Source organism: Protopterus annectens, chromosome 5.part0, assembly GCF_019279795.1.
Source record: "Protopterus annectens isolate FY-2018-M chromosome 5.part0, PAN1.0, whole genome shotgun sequence".
NCBI lineage: Eukaryota > Metazoa > Chordata > Ceratodontiformes > Protopteridae > Protopterus > Protopterus annectens.
Genome location: NC_056735.1, coordinates 290,941,044 through 290,956,696, shown reverse-complemented (window position 1 = coordinate 290,956,696; position 15,653 = coordinate 290,941,044). Strand labels below are relative to the sequence as shown.

Genomic DNA, 15,653 nt, shown 5'->3' with positions numbered 1-15,653 from the left:
CTCGACAATGGGTTGCATCAGGCCAGAAAGAAGGGGAAGACTGGCCCCAACCATATAAAAAACAGCTCCAATGACTTCCCACTACAGCTACCAAACAAATCCTTCTTGGCAGCCCCCTTGGGAGGAAAACTGGCACTTTTCTACCACAATTGGCAAATGATCACCAAAGACAAATGGGTTCTCAACATTGTATTTCAAGGTTACAGGTTCCACTTTCACACTCTGCCAAGGTTAAAATGAATGCCAAATCTGCCACCAAATCAATGGGCAGAGGCTCAAAAACAAATTACAGCACTCATGGATATGAGAGCTATTTAAAAGGTACCATCACAGGAACAAGGACAGGGATTTTACTCAAGACTCTTTCTGGTACCCAGAAAAGACAAAGCCTGGAGGCCCATTCTGGATATTTCATCTCTAAACACTTACCTGGATGTTCCGAAATTCAAAATGTTGACATTAAAGCAGCTTCTTCCCATGCTGGGCAAGAAAGCTTGGCTTGTGACTTTGGACCTCAAAGAGGCATACCTGCATGTCCCTATCAGACAAAACTGCAGAAGATACCTCAGATTCATAGCGGGTTCAATGCACTACCAATTCTCTGCACTGCCCTTTGGCTTATCTACTGCACCCAGGGTCTTCACAAAGTGCCTGGCACCAGTAATTGCATTTTGCAGACAGAAAGGAATTCAAATTTATCTGTACCTGGACGACTGCCTGATTCAAGCAAAGAGCAAGGACATTCTTCTAAAGCATCTGGCGTTTGTAAAAAAGTTATTAAGTTGCCTGGGGTACACAGTAAATGAAAAGAAATCAAAACTAGTGCCCTCACAAGAGATTATATTCCTGGGTGCCAGCTTGAACATAACGGCCCAGATGGCTTATCTCACGCCAGACAAACAAGGACAGCTGACTCAATACTTTCAATTGATGGCAACAAAGACCCAACTCCTTGCGAGAAAAATTCTGCAGGCCGTGGGTTACATGGCATCTTGCATACTACTAATTCCATATGCCAGACTGCATATGAGGAAACTACAATGGTACCTAAGGAATGTATGGTCTCAACACTGTCAAAGTTTGGAAACAGTTATGCCACTAATCCCTTGCCTTCAACAGGAGTTTCAATGGTGGGCTCAAGCTTGTCACCTCAACAAGGGACAGCCTTTTACACAACCCACAGCCAGGCAAACACTGACAACGGGTTCAGGCACCTAGGCAGCGAGACATTTCCCTGTGGAACATTTGACTGGGGACACATGCCTGAAGTGACATTCAGCTGCAGAGAAATATGGCTGTTTGAAAATTCCCTGTGGGCAAAGAGAAGCATACACTGCCATGCCCACAACTTCAGTAACCAAATGCACAGGGGGAAAACAATGTCCATGGTCCCCAACGGAACATGAGACAGCAGGCAATATGGCAGGCATCAACAGTAGGCTGGCCAGAGGGCATGTCACTGGCAGTACAAATGCAGTGCACAATGGGCAGTGCCTTTATAATTGGAGTGTGTGGACTACTACCCCCTTCACAGTGTCTAGGGAACATTACCTAAAACACATGCTAGAGCATAAATGTGACTACAGTATCCTGCAGGATAGCACACTTCTACATGTTGTAGTTACATAAGTATGTACTGTACACTGAGCACAACATTCATCACTTCTTCTGCCACCATTCATTTGGTTATTAAAGCTGTGAGCATGGCAGGGTGTGCTTCTCTTTGCCCACAGGGAATTTGCAAACAGCCATATTTCTCTGCATCTGAATGTAACTTCAGCCATGTGTCCCCAGTCAAATGTACCACAGGGAAATGTCTTGCTGCCTAGGCACCTGAACCCCTGACAACAGATACATCGGATTACGCCTGGGGAACACACATGGCAGGCAAATGTATTCAGGGCACGTGACCCTTAGAACAAAGGCATCTTCACATCAATCAAAAAGAGATGCTAGCTGTACAAAATGTGCTTATAGCTTTCAAGAACCTGCTGCATACAGGACAACTACTACTAAAGACAGGCAACACCACAGTTATGTGGTACATAAACAAGCAAGGGGGCACTCACTCCTACCCCCTATGCAGACAAGCTATGACCTTGTGGAACACAGCTATAAACCTTCAAGTTCATCTGCAAGCACAATTCCTGCCAGGAGACAAAAACACACTGGCAGACGACTTAAGCAGAAACATCATGGATCCCCACGAATGGGAGTTAAATCTGCTAATATTCAGAATGATAACACAGAAATGGTGGAGCCTGGAGAAAGATCTGTTTGCATCCCCAGTAAACTGCCAGCTACAAAAATTCTGCACAAGGAGTTACCATCCACAAGCATGGAAAGTGGATGCCCTCTCATTCAGCTGGGAGAACCTACAAGTATACGCTTTCCCACCACTACCTCTCCTGCCAAAGGTACTCATAAAAGCCAGGCAGGAAGAGCCAAAGATGATCCTGATTGCACCAGACTGGCCACACCAGCACTGGTACCCAATCTTAAGGAGCTTAGCACAAGAACCATCCTGGATTTTGCCTCAAATCCCACATCTGCTGACTCAGCACAACAAACAAATACTACACAGCCAGCTAAAGACGTTAAACCTAGCTGTATGGAAGATTCTTTAGTCAAGCAAGCAATGCCTCTCTCCAAAGCTGTTATGGATGTCATTCTGGAGGCCAGAAGGCCTAGTACCAGGAAAGCCTATTCGGATAAATGGAAGAAATTCTGTGCCTGGAACCAAGCTCACAGCCTTGACCCTCTTGTCCCAAACATTCCTCAGATACTACAATACTTAACTGAGATGCTGGACAAAGGACTCTACTTCTCATCCATCAAGATCCACGCCTCTGCCGTCTCTACTCATTACAACACGGATCCACCAATTTTCTCTAATCCTCTGTTAAAACAGTACCTCAGAGGGGCAAAAAACATAAGACCGCCCCGTAGAGCACCTACTCCAACTTGGGACCTCAACTTTGTTTTGGAGAAGCTAGCTTTTCTTCCTTTTGAGCCAGCCAACACAGCAGAATTAAAATATATCTCTTGGAAAACTGCTCTGTTCCTGGCAATAACATCAGCACGAAGAGTTTCAGAATTACAGGCACTAATGGCAGTGGAACCTTTCCTCATTTTCCACCAGGACAGGGTGTCTTTAAGAACTAACCCTACTTTTATGCCAGAGGTGGTATCCAGTGTGGCTCTAAACCAAACTATTCACCTGCCAACTTTTTATCCTAAACCACAGAATAAAGGGGAGAGACTACTGCACTCTTTGGACATTCACAGGCAGTTACGCTTCTACTTGGACAAAACCAAAGCTTTCAGTAAATCTGAGCAATTATTGGTAGCATATGCTGCAGGAGCACAGGGAAAAGCCATTTCAAAACAGACTATTTCAAAATGGATAGGACATTGTATACGTTTCTGCTACACATACCATGGAAAACCTGTACCTAGCAGCATTTGATCTCACTCCACCAGGGCAACAGCCACTTCAACTGCCTACCTCAGGGGAGTACCTACCAAGGATATTTTGGAAGCAGCAACTTGGAGTTCTGCACATACCTTCACCAAGCATTACCATCTGCCTCTATACTGTAAATCCAGAGCTGGCTTCGCCACTGCAGTGCTGCAGGGCCTTATAGCCACCCCTAATGCCTTATAGAACCAGCCACCCTTCCTCAGCTTTGGGATTCTACCCAAGTGTAATGACTGCAGCAGTGTAACACGATGAACATAGTGCAGTTTTGTACCTACCATAAATGTAGATATTCGAGTGTATGCACTGCTGCAGTCCAGGTTACCCTCCCTCCTTCCCCTCTTACTGGCTGGTACGTACCTATGTCTTCTACCCTTAATACCTATGGGGAATATTTGCTGGTAGCTGTAAGTTGTTTTTTGCTTTTCTTATGTATGTTTTATTAGCAATTAGAGGCACCTGACATCTGGGGCAAGAAAAACTGAAGAAAATGGCATCGGCTGCATCTTATATACCCCTGTTACACTGATGTCAGGGAGGAGGCGACAGCAACCGACACCGGACCAAGACTTTGGAGCTCAGGCCGACTGGGGAACCGCCTGACAGCAGGATAACCCTAGTGTAATGACTGCAGCAGTGTATACACTCGAACATCTACATTTATGGTAGGTACAAAACTACTTTCAGAGTAATGGTGAGTGTGGAAGAGAGGTGAAGAAGGTAGTACAGGCAGGATGGAGTAGGTGGAGAAGAGTGTCAGGAGTGATTTGCGACAGATGAGTACCAGTAAGAGTGAAAAGGAAGGTCTACAAGAGGGTAGTGAGGCCAGCTATGTTGTATGGGTTGGTGACAGTGGCATTGACAAAAAGGCAAGAGTCAGAGCTGGACATGGCAGAGTTAAAGATGTTAAGATTTGCACTGGGTGTGACAAGGGTGGATAGGATGAGGAACAAGTATATCAGAGGGTCAGCCCAGGTTGGAAGGTTTGGAGACAAAGCCAGAGAGGCAAGATTACGTTGGTTTGGACATGTGCTGAGGAGGGATGCAGAGTATATTGGGAAAAAGATGCTAAGGATGAAGCTGCCAGGTAACAGGAAAAGAGGAAGGCCCAATATAAGGTTTATGGATGTGGTGAGAGAAGATATGCAGGTGATTGGTGTGACAGAGCAAAGGGCAGGGGTCCATCTTTAGTTGATCATTTGAGTATACTTTAATACGTGTACATATGTATACCCTTACAAAAGAAAAGAAATTATCAAATTATACTCTTATTGTAGGTAGCTGATAGGTGGTGTTAACAAGTGGGAGTGGGGTATACATGGAGACTAAAATTTAGGGGATGAAATTTGATGCGGTATTATGTGGTATTAGCCTGTCTTCGTGCAGGAGCAGAGCCAGTTGTTAGTGAGGGGGTCTTTGAGCAGAGTTTTGAATTGGCGTAGGTTGGCAGCATTTAGGATATGTTGAGGGATTGAGTTCCAAAGTTTAGAAACGTGGTGGGAGTAGAGTCCATCCCTAGCTTTGCTGTTGCTTTTGGATACTTGGAGGAGTGTTTTGTGTGAGGATCAGAGAGCCGAGTGTTGGCATGTTGCTGGAGTAATTGTTGTAGGGCTGGGGTTCTGTTTGGCTGGTATATTCGTCCATGAGTAAAGACAAGTTGGGTATAGGTTAGTTGTTGTGGGAATTCTAAATTATTTGCTGTATGGCAGAGCAGTGGTGGGACCTATATGGAGAGCTAGTGGCGAACTTGGCTATTTTTATTGTAGGCTGATTCAAGTTTGGTAAGATCAGTTTTGCTAAGGTTTGTAAAGATAGGAGAAGCATAGAGAACAGTGGATAAAAGATGAGTCCTGGCTATGCTTAGTCTAAAATGGCTAGTTAGGAAAGGATTAATTCGGTAAAGAGAGCCTAGTTTGATGTGTGTTTTTTTTAATGGTTTGAGAAAGGTGTAGGTCATATTTTAATTTGCTATCAATTGTGACACCTAGCAATTTGGTATGTGAGCTGGTGTTTGTGATTGTGTTGTTGGAGGAGTGGATTTGAAAAGTGGCTGAGGGATTGGGTGTTTTGTTGGGGAGAAAGAGCATGAGTTTGGTCTTTGAGTTCAGTATGAGGTTAGTGTTAGTTAGCCAGGATTCTCCTTCTAGGAAGGATCGTTGTGTTATAGCCTGTAGTTGTGTTAGAGAGGGGCGGAGGATATCAGGGTAGAGTCATCTGCATATTGGATGACAGAGGCGAGAGATGTGGATTTATGGAGTTGATTTGTGAAGATGGTAAAAAGTAGAGGGCCTAATATGGAGCCTTGTGGAATTCCTATGTTAACAGGGAGCAAATAAGATAGCTCCTGTTGCCATCTAACAGCCTGCTGGTGTTTGGCTAGATAGCTATGGAACCAAACTAGGGAAGAATGACTGAGATGTAATGTGGCCAGGTCTGACAGCAGTTTTTGGTGTGAAACTGTGTCAAATGCCTTTGAGAGATCTCGAAATATGGATGAGACATATTTATTCTGATTTCTGTGTTCATTTATTGTGTTAGTAAAACTGAGGAGGGCGGCTGTGGTGGGGGCGAAAACCATGTTGTGTGTTTGATAGGAGGTTACTGGAGAGAAGGTTGTTTAGAAGCTGGGAGTGAATACATTTTATACAGCATGAGCTGCCAGCCCAGTTAAACAGTAATCCTTTTTATCATAAGCAGTCAGTGGAATGGTGTAGTCAAAGAGTGGCCTTTGAAAAGAACCAGTTTTGTTAGGTGACACAGGCTGTTGCTGGAAACATGGTAGAGGAAGGTGAAGTAAAGCTCCCTGCAACCATGAAATAAATGATTTTGGACTATTTAGTACGTTTTGCTCTTTCTTTTATCCTGGGAAGAAGGCTGTCCTTTTTTAGGGAAAACTGGCTTGTGCTGACATTAGACCGTTTGGTGGAGCCTGTAATTGCCCCAGTTTTGACCCAGATTTTGCTTTGACTCCATAGAGAAAGTCCACAAAGAGAAGTAAAAAAGGGGTTTTATTGCAGCCTTTTCATGGTATGAAAGAAGGATGGAACTTTAAGATAAATTTTTGGATTTGTATTGGTTGAACTGTTTCATGAAAATAACAAACTTTAAGATGCTAACCTTGCAAACCCTCTTTTCACACCTGAAGAATGTACTCCATGAGTGAAGAATGCTTTCCTGTATATGCCTGTCCACAAACGCTACCATCAGTTCCTTCATTTACCAACAGGATGGGATCACTACTAGTTTATATTTCTCTTTGGTCTTTCTATTGCAATTATGGTCACTAAGAGCTTGTCCATCAGAATTTGCCCACTTGAGAAGAAGGAAGATGCACATTTACTGTTAACTGGAAGACTGCTTGATCCAAGCACCATCCCTGGAGGAACTGAAAATAGCCTTGTTGTACATCTTCCACTGCTTTACCAGTTACCAAAAGCCAATGCAGCATCAGCAGCCTCAAACGATTATTTTTAGGGACAGTGCTGGACTTTGAAGACAATTTTTTCTTGCCACAAGGAAATTTCTACATCTGAGACCCCTCCTCAAATGACACATGATAGCAAAGACTGTCTGAAGGTGCTGTGCTGCATGGCTTCTTATGCATTAATGGTACTGTTGGCTAGACATCACATGAGAAAATGTAGTGTACCATCTCTGAGAACACCTCTGGCATCCTTTAAGCGACAGCATTACCTTTAATTGTTCTATAAAGAAGAAAGTCAGTTGATGGTCCTGCTGAGTACCGGACAACTCCTGACTTCCCATTATTACTGCAAATGATACTTGTGCACTAACACCAGGCTCCTTTGTTGCTCAACTTGAAGGTTCAGGGGAGAAGTTGCTGATGCCGCAGTCTAGTTGGGTAAGCACACAATTAAGTAACTTATTGCTGTGCTCTTTGTCCTGTAGATGTACAAGAATTATGACACATTTGCACTTTGAGTAATAACAGGTATTGTGATGTACATAAACTTGAGTGAGATGCCCTACTACTTGATGTGCCGCCTGGTCAAGCTGACTAGAGATTTGGCTTTACACCATAGCCTACTTCTGCCCACATAATCCCTTTTGATCAGAACTTCACAGCAACCTAGCTCAACAGGTCCTCCTCCAACTACCTGGAATAAAAACTAAAGAAGATTGCAGTACTAGTGTAGAACTAAGGACTTCAATGACAGGTCTGTGTGCATAACAGGAATATTGCCAAATAAACACATTTTGCAGCAGCTTCCCAGACAAGTGATTTGATCAGAGCCAACTCTTTGTGCACCCCCTTTTTCCCCTGCTTCCTCAAGTGCCCCAGAAGGCTAGAAGAGAAAATACAAGGATCATTCTAATGGTCTTCCTCCTTTCTTGCCAAGAAAAACAAGGCTCTTAAAACTTCTTCATATGAACATTGAGATGCCCTTGATATAGCCAGGAATATGCATTGTCTGAACACAATGTTTATCACAGATGTACCCAAACAGAAAGTTTCAGATGTACCCAAACAGAAAGTTTCTAAGCCTGGCAACATGGATAGTCTCCACTTAGTCCCATTCAGGGACGACTACTATGAGGTGCTACTGCCTGTATTACAGGAGGCCGGGAAATCAAGTGACAAGACATCCTACCTGGATGAATGGAAGTGATTTTTTTTTCATATAATAAGGGTATCTGGCCTAATTCTTTGCCTTTCTAAAGTTATAACACACAAAGGAAAAATATGTGAAATGGAACAGAATCTCCACCCTCCAGTAAGGAAACCTACGTAAAAAACTTCTCCAAAGCCAACTTCACGCTACTCAAGTCAGAAGTGACAAACTTTGTGACACCCATGCAGACGGGAACTGAAAGTTCAACTGCTGAATCCTACACTAAGGCACTGTATGAGCACATCCACTCATGCATGAATCCTGCCATCCCAAATAGAACCAAGACACTCTTCTCCAAAAAAAAATGAAGCCAATCTGGTGGTCCCCTGCCATAAACAAAGTTTACAATTGAAGGAAGAAACTGTTGCAGAAAAGAGGAAAATCCCAGGATGCAAAAAACTCCCTTACCAGCCTCAGTAAGAAGCTGAGATCCCTCATAAAATCATTCAAAGCTAGTTACGAAAGTAAAATTTCCAAAGATTCCAAAGACACCCACAAGGCATTATATAGCTATGTCAAGAATCTAAATGACAATGCTCAGATCTGCTCTGAGCTACAACAAAATGGCATTAAATATACTGATCCCAAGGATATTGCCAATATCCTGACAGATCGATTCAGTGCCAACTTCAGCCCCCCTAAAGGGCCCATCTCAATACCGAAAGATTGCCAAATTCCGGTAATAATGGCCACACAGGTAAAAACCGCACTCTCCAATGCTAAGAATACAGCATCCATGGGACCAGACATCCTGGGCTGTGTACTACGTGAACTACAAAGTGAACAGGCACCTCACCTAAGTGTCATGTTTAATCATAGCCTCACCTCAGGCTTCGTGCCCACTGAGTGGCGCACAGTTAGTTATCCCACTCCACAAGGGGGCATCCACCTTGGATCCTGGGAACTACCACCCCATCAGTCTGACGAGCCTAACATGCAAGGCCATGGAACATATAAACAAAGACATTGGCAACCTTCAAACACTGGACCCCACCCAGTTTGGGTTCGTGAAGGGCAGATCTGGTGGTCTGAACCTGATTGACTTCTTTGAATCAGTCTCCAGAGCTGTGGAAGAGGGTAAGCCGGCCCACACAGCCTATCTGAACCTCGCCAAGGCCTTCGACACCATCCCTCACTCTGGAATCATAGATAAACTTACTAAGCTGGGCATTAATCTCTACATCACTGTGGTTGCCCAACTGGCTTACTGACAGAACCCGCACTGTAAAAGTAGCCGACTCCAAATCTAGCTCCAGACAAGTGGAGTACCTCAGGGTTCAGTCCTGGAACTGCTCTTGTTTGGCATCTACTTCTCTGAAGTACAGGCCAACTCTAAGAAACTCTGGCTAACAAAGTTCACAGATGACTGCAAATTGGGAGCCATTATCGAATCCCCAAATGATGTGGATATTCTACAAAAGGGCCTTACAGAAACAGATGCTTGGTGCCAGAGCTATGGGCTCAAGCTCAGTGCCAAGAAATGTATAGTTATCCCCTTTGGGAAAAAACCTGTACCCGTGAATTACCACATAGGTGGCAGTACAATACACCGAAAGTGTGATAAGAGACTTGGGGACACAGGTGGACAGTGGTCTCACCTTCGATAACCACATCACCACAACAGTCCAGAAATCCTTCTATGTGGCACACCTCATCACTAAGGGCTTTTCATCCAGAAAAAAGGAGGTCATTGTCCCACTGTACTCATGCCTCATTAGACCCATTATAGAGTACAACTCCCCATTTGTTATGCACCTCTCAAGACATCTGCAACAACTATAAAGGCCGCAGAAATACCTCACTAAAAGAATCACAGGCCTAAAGTAGATGCCCTATGCTGACTGTATAAAAAAACTTCCAGCTATACTCTGTCGCATATTGTCTCCTCAGAGGCAATCTCTGCTTAACATACAAGGCCATGTCAAACCCAGAGCTGTTGGACATGCTACATTTAAAGAAATCCCAGTCCTTCAGAGCCACACACTCCAGGGATCTAAACCTTGTCATCATAATGAACAAAACATGCTGGAGGGATAGGTTCCTGACCCAGAGACTCCCCATACTCTGGAACAGACTGCCCATACATGTCAACAGAGCGCCTCTTTGGCCCACTTCAAAAGGAACCTTAACAATTGGATGGGAGATAGGAAATTCACCCCGGGAATCACGTCAGTCGCCCTGCTAGACAGGGGTCCAGGGAAGTAAATATTGTGGGAAGAAATAGCCAGGGAATTGTTATGGCTAGGCTTGTATAGGCACTTCAAAAAAGTAGAAAGACCAGCATACAGTGGCACCAAAAAATACTTTAGTAAAGGTATTCTTAAAAAACAATCCAGTTTCACACTGATGAAGGCTTTGTACCCATACAGCCGAAACTGGTTTGTTTTTTAAGAATACCTTTATTAAAGTATTTTTTGGTGCCATTCTATGCTGGTCTTTCTACTTTTTTGAAGTGCCTTTACCTTTATTGAGACCGTGCAGCTGCCATAATCGCAGAGTTTTCTGTAGTTTTAGGCTTGTATAGGCCCTAGGGCCGATAGCCTAATACCAACCTATGAACTGTAACACTAAGAAAATGCACTACAGCTTAAAAGTGAAATGCAAATTTGGTTCTTGGTTGCGTACATATGCATGTACTGCAAAACCTAATTCTCCTTAGATTGTGGCTAGATCAAATGATATCTTGTTTGGACTGTAGGTTGTTGTGACTGCCCACCCTCCCCCAGAATTATGCAGTTGTGAAAAGAGGAAGCGTATCTTCTAAAATTCAGATGCTGAGGGAGAGTTATTTGGAGACTTAGACTGACTGTTACCTCAGAGAGTTACAGAAGTCACTTAAATGAGTAAAGTCTGCTTACTGGAACACATATTTGGAGACCGCTATTCCTGTAAGAACCCTGAAATTTTTATTTTTGATTTAAAAAAAGAAGGATAGTAAGAGCACTGTATATCCCTTGCCAGTAACAAATTGTCTGCTTGAATGTTTTATTTTCAGTTACTCGTGCAAGTTCTGTAATGTCTGTATATGAATTTTATGAACTTTGAATGCATGAGGCTGATGTTTTACTTGTTAGCTTAAGGATTTACATGTATTACTGGAATTTGTAACTGTTTTGTGCTAGCCTGAAGAAGTGTGTTTGTGCAACCTCGTGTGTGTCCATGTGTATGTACTCTTAGAATTGTACTGGAAGGCAGTGGGCTCATTCAAAGGTGGGAGAAATCCTTTGGAGTGAATAAGTCTGTTCTATAATAGTTTTACACTGTAAAGCTTATTTGAAAATGTCACATGTTTATTATTACCCAAATTGCCAGTGAACGTGTTTCATGCACTGTTAAGGTCAATTGCCCTTTTTATATTGATGCGTACCAGTAGTGGAAGTCAAAACCAATACCTCTGGTTCCATCATTACATTAGTCATTAATGGCAGTGGTGGTGGGGGGGGGGGGTTAAAGCCTAAAGCCTGTGACAGACAAGGGTGTCTGTCACAATGCCCATAACATAGTTTTGTGAGTACACTCACTCTAGGAGTAGTAGTCTGAATAAGACCACTGTTGAAGTTCAAGCTTCCACCCCACCTTCCCTCTTTCCTTCGAGTCTGCATATCTAGGATGGGAAATGGAAGGGGATGATTTAGTGACTTGTCCACTTCTTGTTAGCCATTCTGTTTCTAATCTGGTAATGCTTTCTCTCGGTCTCTCTCTCTTCCAGTTTACCCCTTGGCGAAAACAGACAGTAAATATCCTTATCTTACTGAGCCTACCTTACAGGGCTCGTAGGATAGTTTCCCTAACATTTATAATGTGCAGGATAGGAGTGGTAACTCCCAAGCCAGTGGCCTGTGGTCACCATGTCAGATGTAGCCATATCTGAGTAATCTAGTGATTCCAAAGCACACTTATCAGTGGCTTGTTTAGCCTACAAAGAAGCTGCAGATGGTGCAGGCTGTTTTTCTGTTTATCATTGTGTTGACATCCTGGGTGTACAGAAGAGTTTATCTTTGTTTTGAGAACCTCCAAAAACTCGGTAAGGCCAGACGTATGGTCAGTTCACTTGAGCATACTTTTCATGGACAAGGAGTAATAGTATAGCAGACAACTTTCTATATGAGTATCTACCGGTATGGTGAGTACAGTCATAGAGTTGTACTATTTTTGGTTAACTGTGCGAAGAGAATGCACTCTGACAGTAGATTATATGTGACCCTCCTAGTGATCATCTGATGTGGTTGAGTACTTACATATTTTTAATTTTCATTAGATTTAAGTTTGTGTAGTGCAGTCACATCTTACACATGTCCTCTCAATTTACTTCTAGTTCTTATTATAATTATGTCGTCTCTAGTTCTTTAGATTTATTAGTAGAAAAAATGCAATATTGATGCTTTGTATTTAACTGTTTTGATGCAAAAAATTAAATATCAAGATGCCTTTTGGAAAGTGTTCCTATGGGGCAAAATGCCAGTGTGCTGTTGCTCAGGTTTGGAACTTACGCATTTTTTTTTTTTGGTTGGCAGAGGAGAGGAGCTGTTGCCTGTAAATAAATAAAATAAAAATTTACTTATCCATAAGTTGTGAACTGAAGATGTAACAGTAACAATTACGTGCATGATACACACGAAATCCAAGAATTCACCTGGCAGTTGGCTCTGAGGGTTAAGGCTATGAGCTGTAGTCCGTGTGTCACAAGGTGTAATTCCCTCAGCCTTCCTACTGTGTGACCTTGAACAAGTCACTTAAGCAGGTCAACACTAAAAAAGGACTTTATGCCCAGTGGGCCTACTCAATTAACATATGGTGGTGGTAGTTTATTATTTATGTAAAAAAAGTTATTTTATAGTAGCAGCATTTATATCTGTCACTTACACTTTTATTCCGTTTTGTAGTTTGAAATGCTGACTGGTACATTACCATTTCAAGGCAAAGACAGAAAGGAGACAATGACTATGATTCTTAAGTAAGTAAAACAAAATTTCATTTTGTGTGTGTGTGTGTGTGTGTGTGTGTGTGTGTGTGTGTGTGTGTGTGTGTGTGTGTGTGTATCTGTACCTACATATATGGATCTATGTTAGATGATCAAGTTTTCAGAAACTCAAAATTCATATGGACGAGACCAGTTTGAGTTTCTGAAAACTCGAACAGCATAAGAAAAAAAAAATCTACCTTTTTTTTACATTTAAGCAGGGGGGCAAGTCCCCCCAGCCCCCCACACCTCCTGCATATTATATATACAAAGTCAAAGATGCATTACACTGAAGAAAATGGTAAATTTTCCAATCCTCGCTGTACGGCAGTCTCCATTCAAAAGCTTCAGGTTTTCAGAAACTCTCATTTGGTCTCGGCTATATGAATTTCGAGTTTCTGAAAACTCGATCAACTGATAGGGATATATATATATATATAAATATATATATATATATATATATATATATATATATATATATATATATATATATATATATATATATATATATACACACATATATAAAATGTGTGTGTACACCCTTAAATTGTTTTCCTGCAGTACACATTACAGAATTGTTTGAATATGGTGCTAAATATCTTTAGTTTATGCAGAGCATGTATCTTTCTGATTTTAGCTTATAGGGTATCTAGCTTTATAGTTAAAATAATTTAAACACCACTGTGTAACATTCAGGTCAGTCTAGCATTGTAAAATGAATGCCCCTTCTGACCTTTTGTTATTAACATTCTAGAGTCTGACCAGCTATTTTGTTTTTATTTGATTCTGTGAATATGTATATCATATGCAGATTACATAGAAGACTGCAATATATTCTAAACCCATTCACAACAGTTACAGATATTTGTGTTTGTATCAGAAGTACATGGTAGCAAGTGAGCTATAACAAAATGATGGTGACAGTGCAAAACAAAGGAGCAGCCACAAAAATGGAGAGCTGGTAAAATGTGCTGAGGGGTGAGGAATTAAAAAAAAGGCATTTAGCTTTTCAGAGCCACACTTGCAATTTCAAGAAACCCATAAGTAGGGAAAGGATTAAAACAAGGTCAAAATGTTTTAAATGTTCTGAAGTGTGACACAGCTGAGCATTCCCAATTGAACAATGAGCCTGTGCAATGTAATGCATATATTTGGGTAAGTGGTGCATTTTGCAGTTGAAGCTGAATCATTTCGTAAGGAGACATGTTCAGTGGTTGCAGATAATGCTGAAGCTGCACTACAGCCAATCAAACCTTGAGCTTATTTACTGGATAAATAAGGAGGAGGAAGAGGTAGTTATCTTATTAAGCCAAGCCTTCCAAAATGCAGCATTGATCCAAATTTGCTGCCGTATATAAGATTGCCATTTGGGAGGGATGAGACATCAGATCAAGCTCAATTTTATTGTCCTTTTTTTTTGCCATAAGAAGGTTCTTTGCTACCTGTCCTGTGTTTCAGGCAGTTGCTGAAAGTACAACCTTTTGCTGACCCTTAGAAATGGGAGACAAAAAGTGGTTAGACCAGTAGTGTGTGAGTATGACACAGGCTTCGGAAGCTCAAAAACAGAATTATAACAATCGTCACCATTTTCATCTACCCCACTTTTTCTCATTTTGTACGTGGGGTCAGGGTCATATTAACTATCATCATCTCTCTTGATTTAATGCTGCACTTGACACTCATACCTGACTGCCTCAGATCTTGTACACAATTCATCCACCTCTTTGCTGGATGCCCTGTGTTCTTCTTACCTTCTTCCTGTCTGTCCAAAATCTTCTACAGTTGTAACAAGCAACCTGAACATATATACCAGTGTAATGTATTAAAAGCCTCCAAGATAAGGACAAACCACTGTCCTCAGCCTGTCCCAAAGCTGCAAGTAGTTGAAACCCTGTCAGTACATCAACTGGAAGAGGAGATAGCCTGTGTGTTAAAAATGTATTCAATATAAAATAGTTTTAGAATTAGGGGAATTGGTCAGGCAGGGGCATTATAGAAACACAGCTCAGTTTCAGAGAATGTTGAACAGTCTTTAAGACCCCATAGAATATATTGACACTCCTTCTTTGAAAAATGTATTCCTTCCTTGTAGAAAAGACCCCATAGTCTGTATTGACTTTCCTTCCTTGAAGAATGTATTCATTTGTAGTGGGTACGTTACTTGCTGTGGGTAAAATGAGCGTTGTTTTCCCTCAGGACAGTGGGTTCCCTGTCAACATATGCTTGTATTGGAGGTTACCTGCACCCACCTAACACCACCACCTGTGTTGAAAAGTATAAATTATGATCAGGCTGTCCCTCTTGAGCAATCCAAGAGAGAGGCTGAACATCTGTTTACAGTCAGTAGAATGTGTGTGAGAGACTGAGACTAGAGTTTGAAGGAGACTGTACTCTGCTGAACTATCAAAGGCTAACTGTTGCAGTTTGGGTAAAGAAAGGATCCGTGTTTTTGGAACTAGAGTTGGGTGTGTTGTATTTTTCAAAGCTCTGTGTGTTTTAAGATAAAAAATAATGTAAATGGGAGACTAAGAAAATATTTTTTCTTCCTTGAACAGGTGTTTCGAAAAAGCCTGCAAGT

General features: G+C 42.0%; 1 protein-coding gene across 1 annotated transcript in view; it reads left to right on the top strand.

Annotated features, from left to right (window-relative positions):
- Positions 1–15,653, top strand: part of RPS6KA3 (ribosomal protein S6 kinase A3) — a 1,945,113-nt gene that overhangs the window by 850,555 nt on the left and 1,078,905 nt on the right. The window contains exon 10 of the mRNA XM_044072275.1: positions 12,999–13,069. Within this exon, the coding sequence (XP_043928210.1) occupies positions 12,999–13,069 (71 nt within the window). The remainder of the gene's footprint in view (positions 1–12,998; positions 13,070–15,653) is intronic.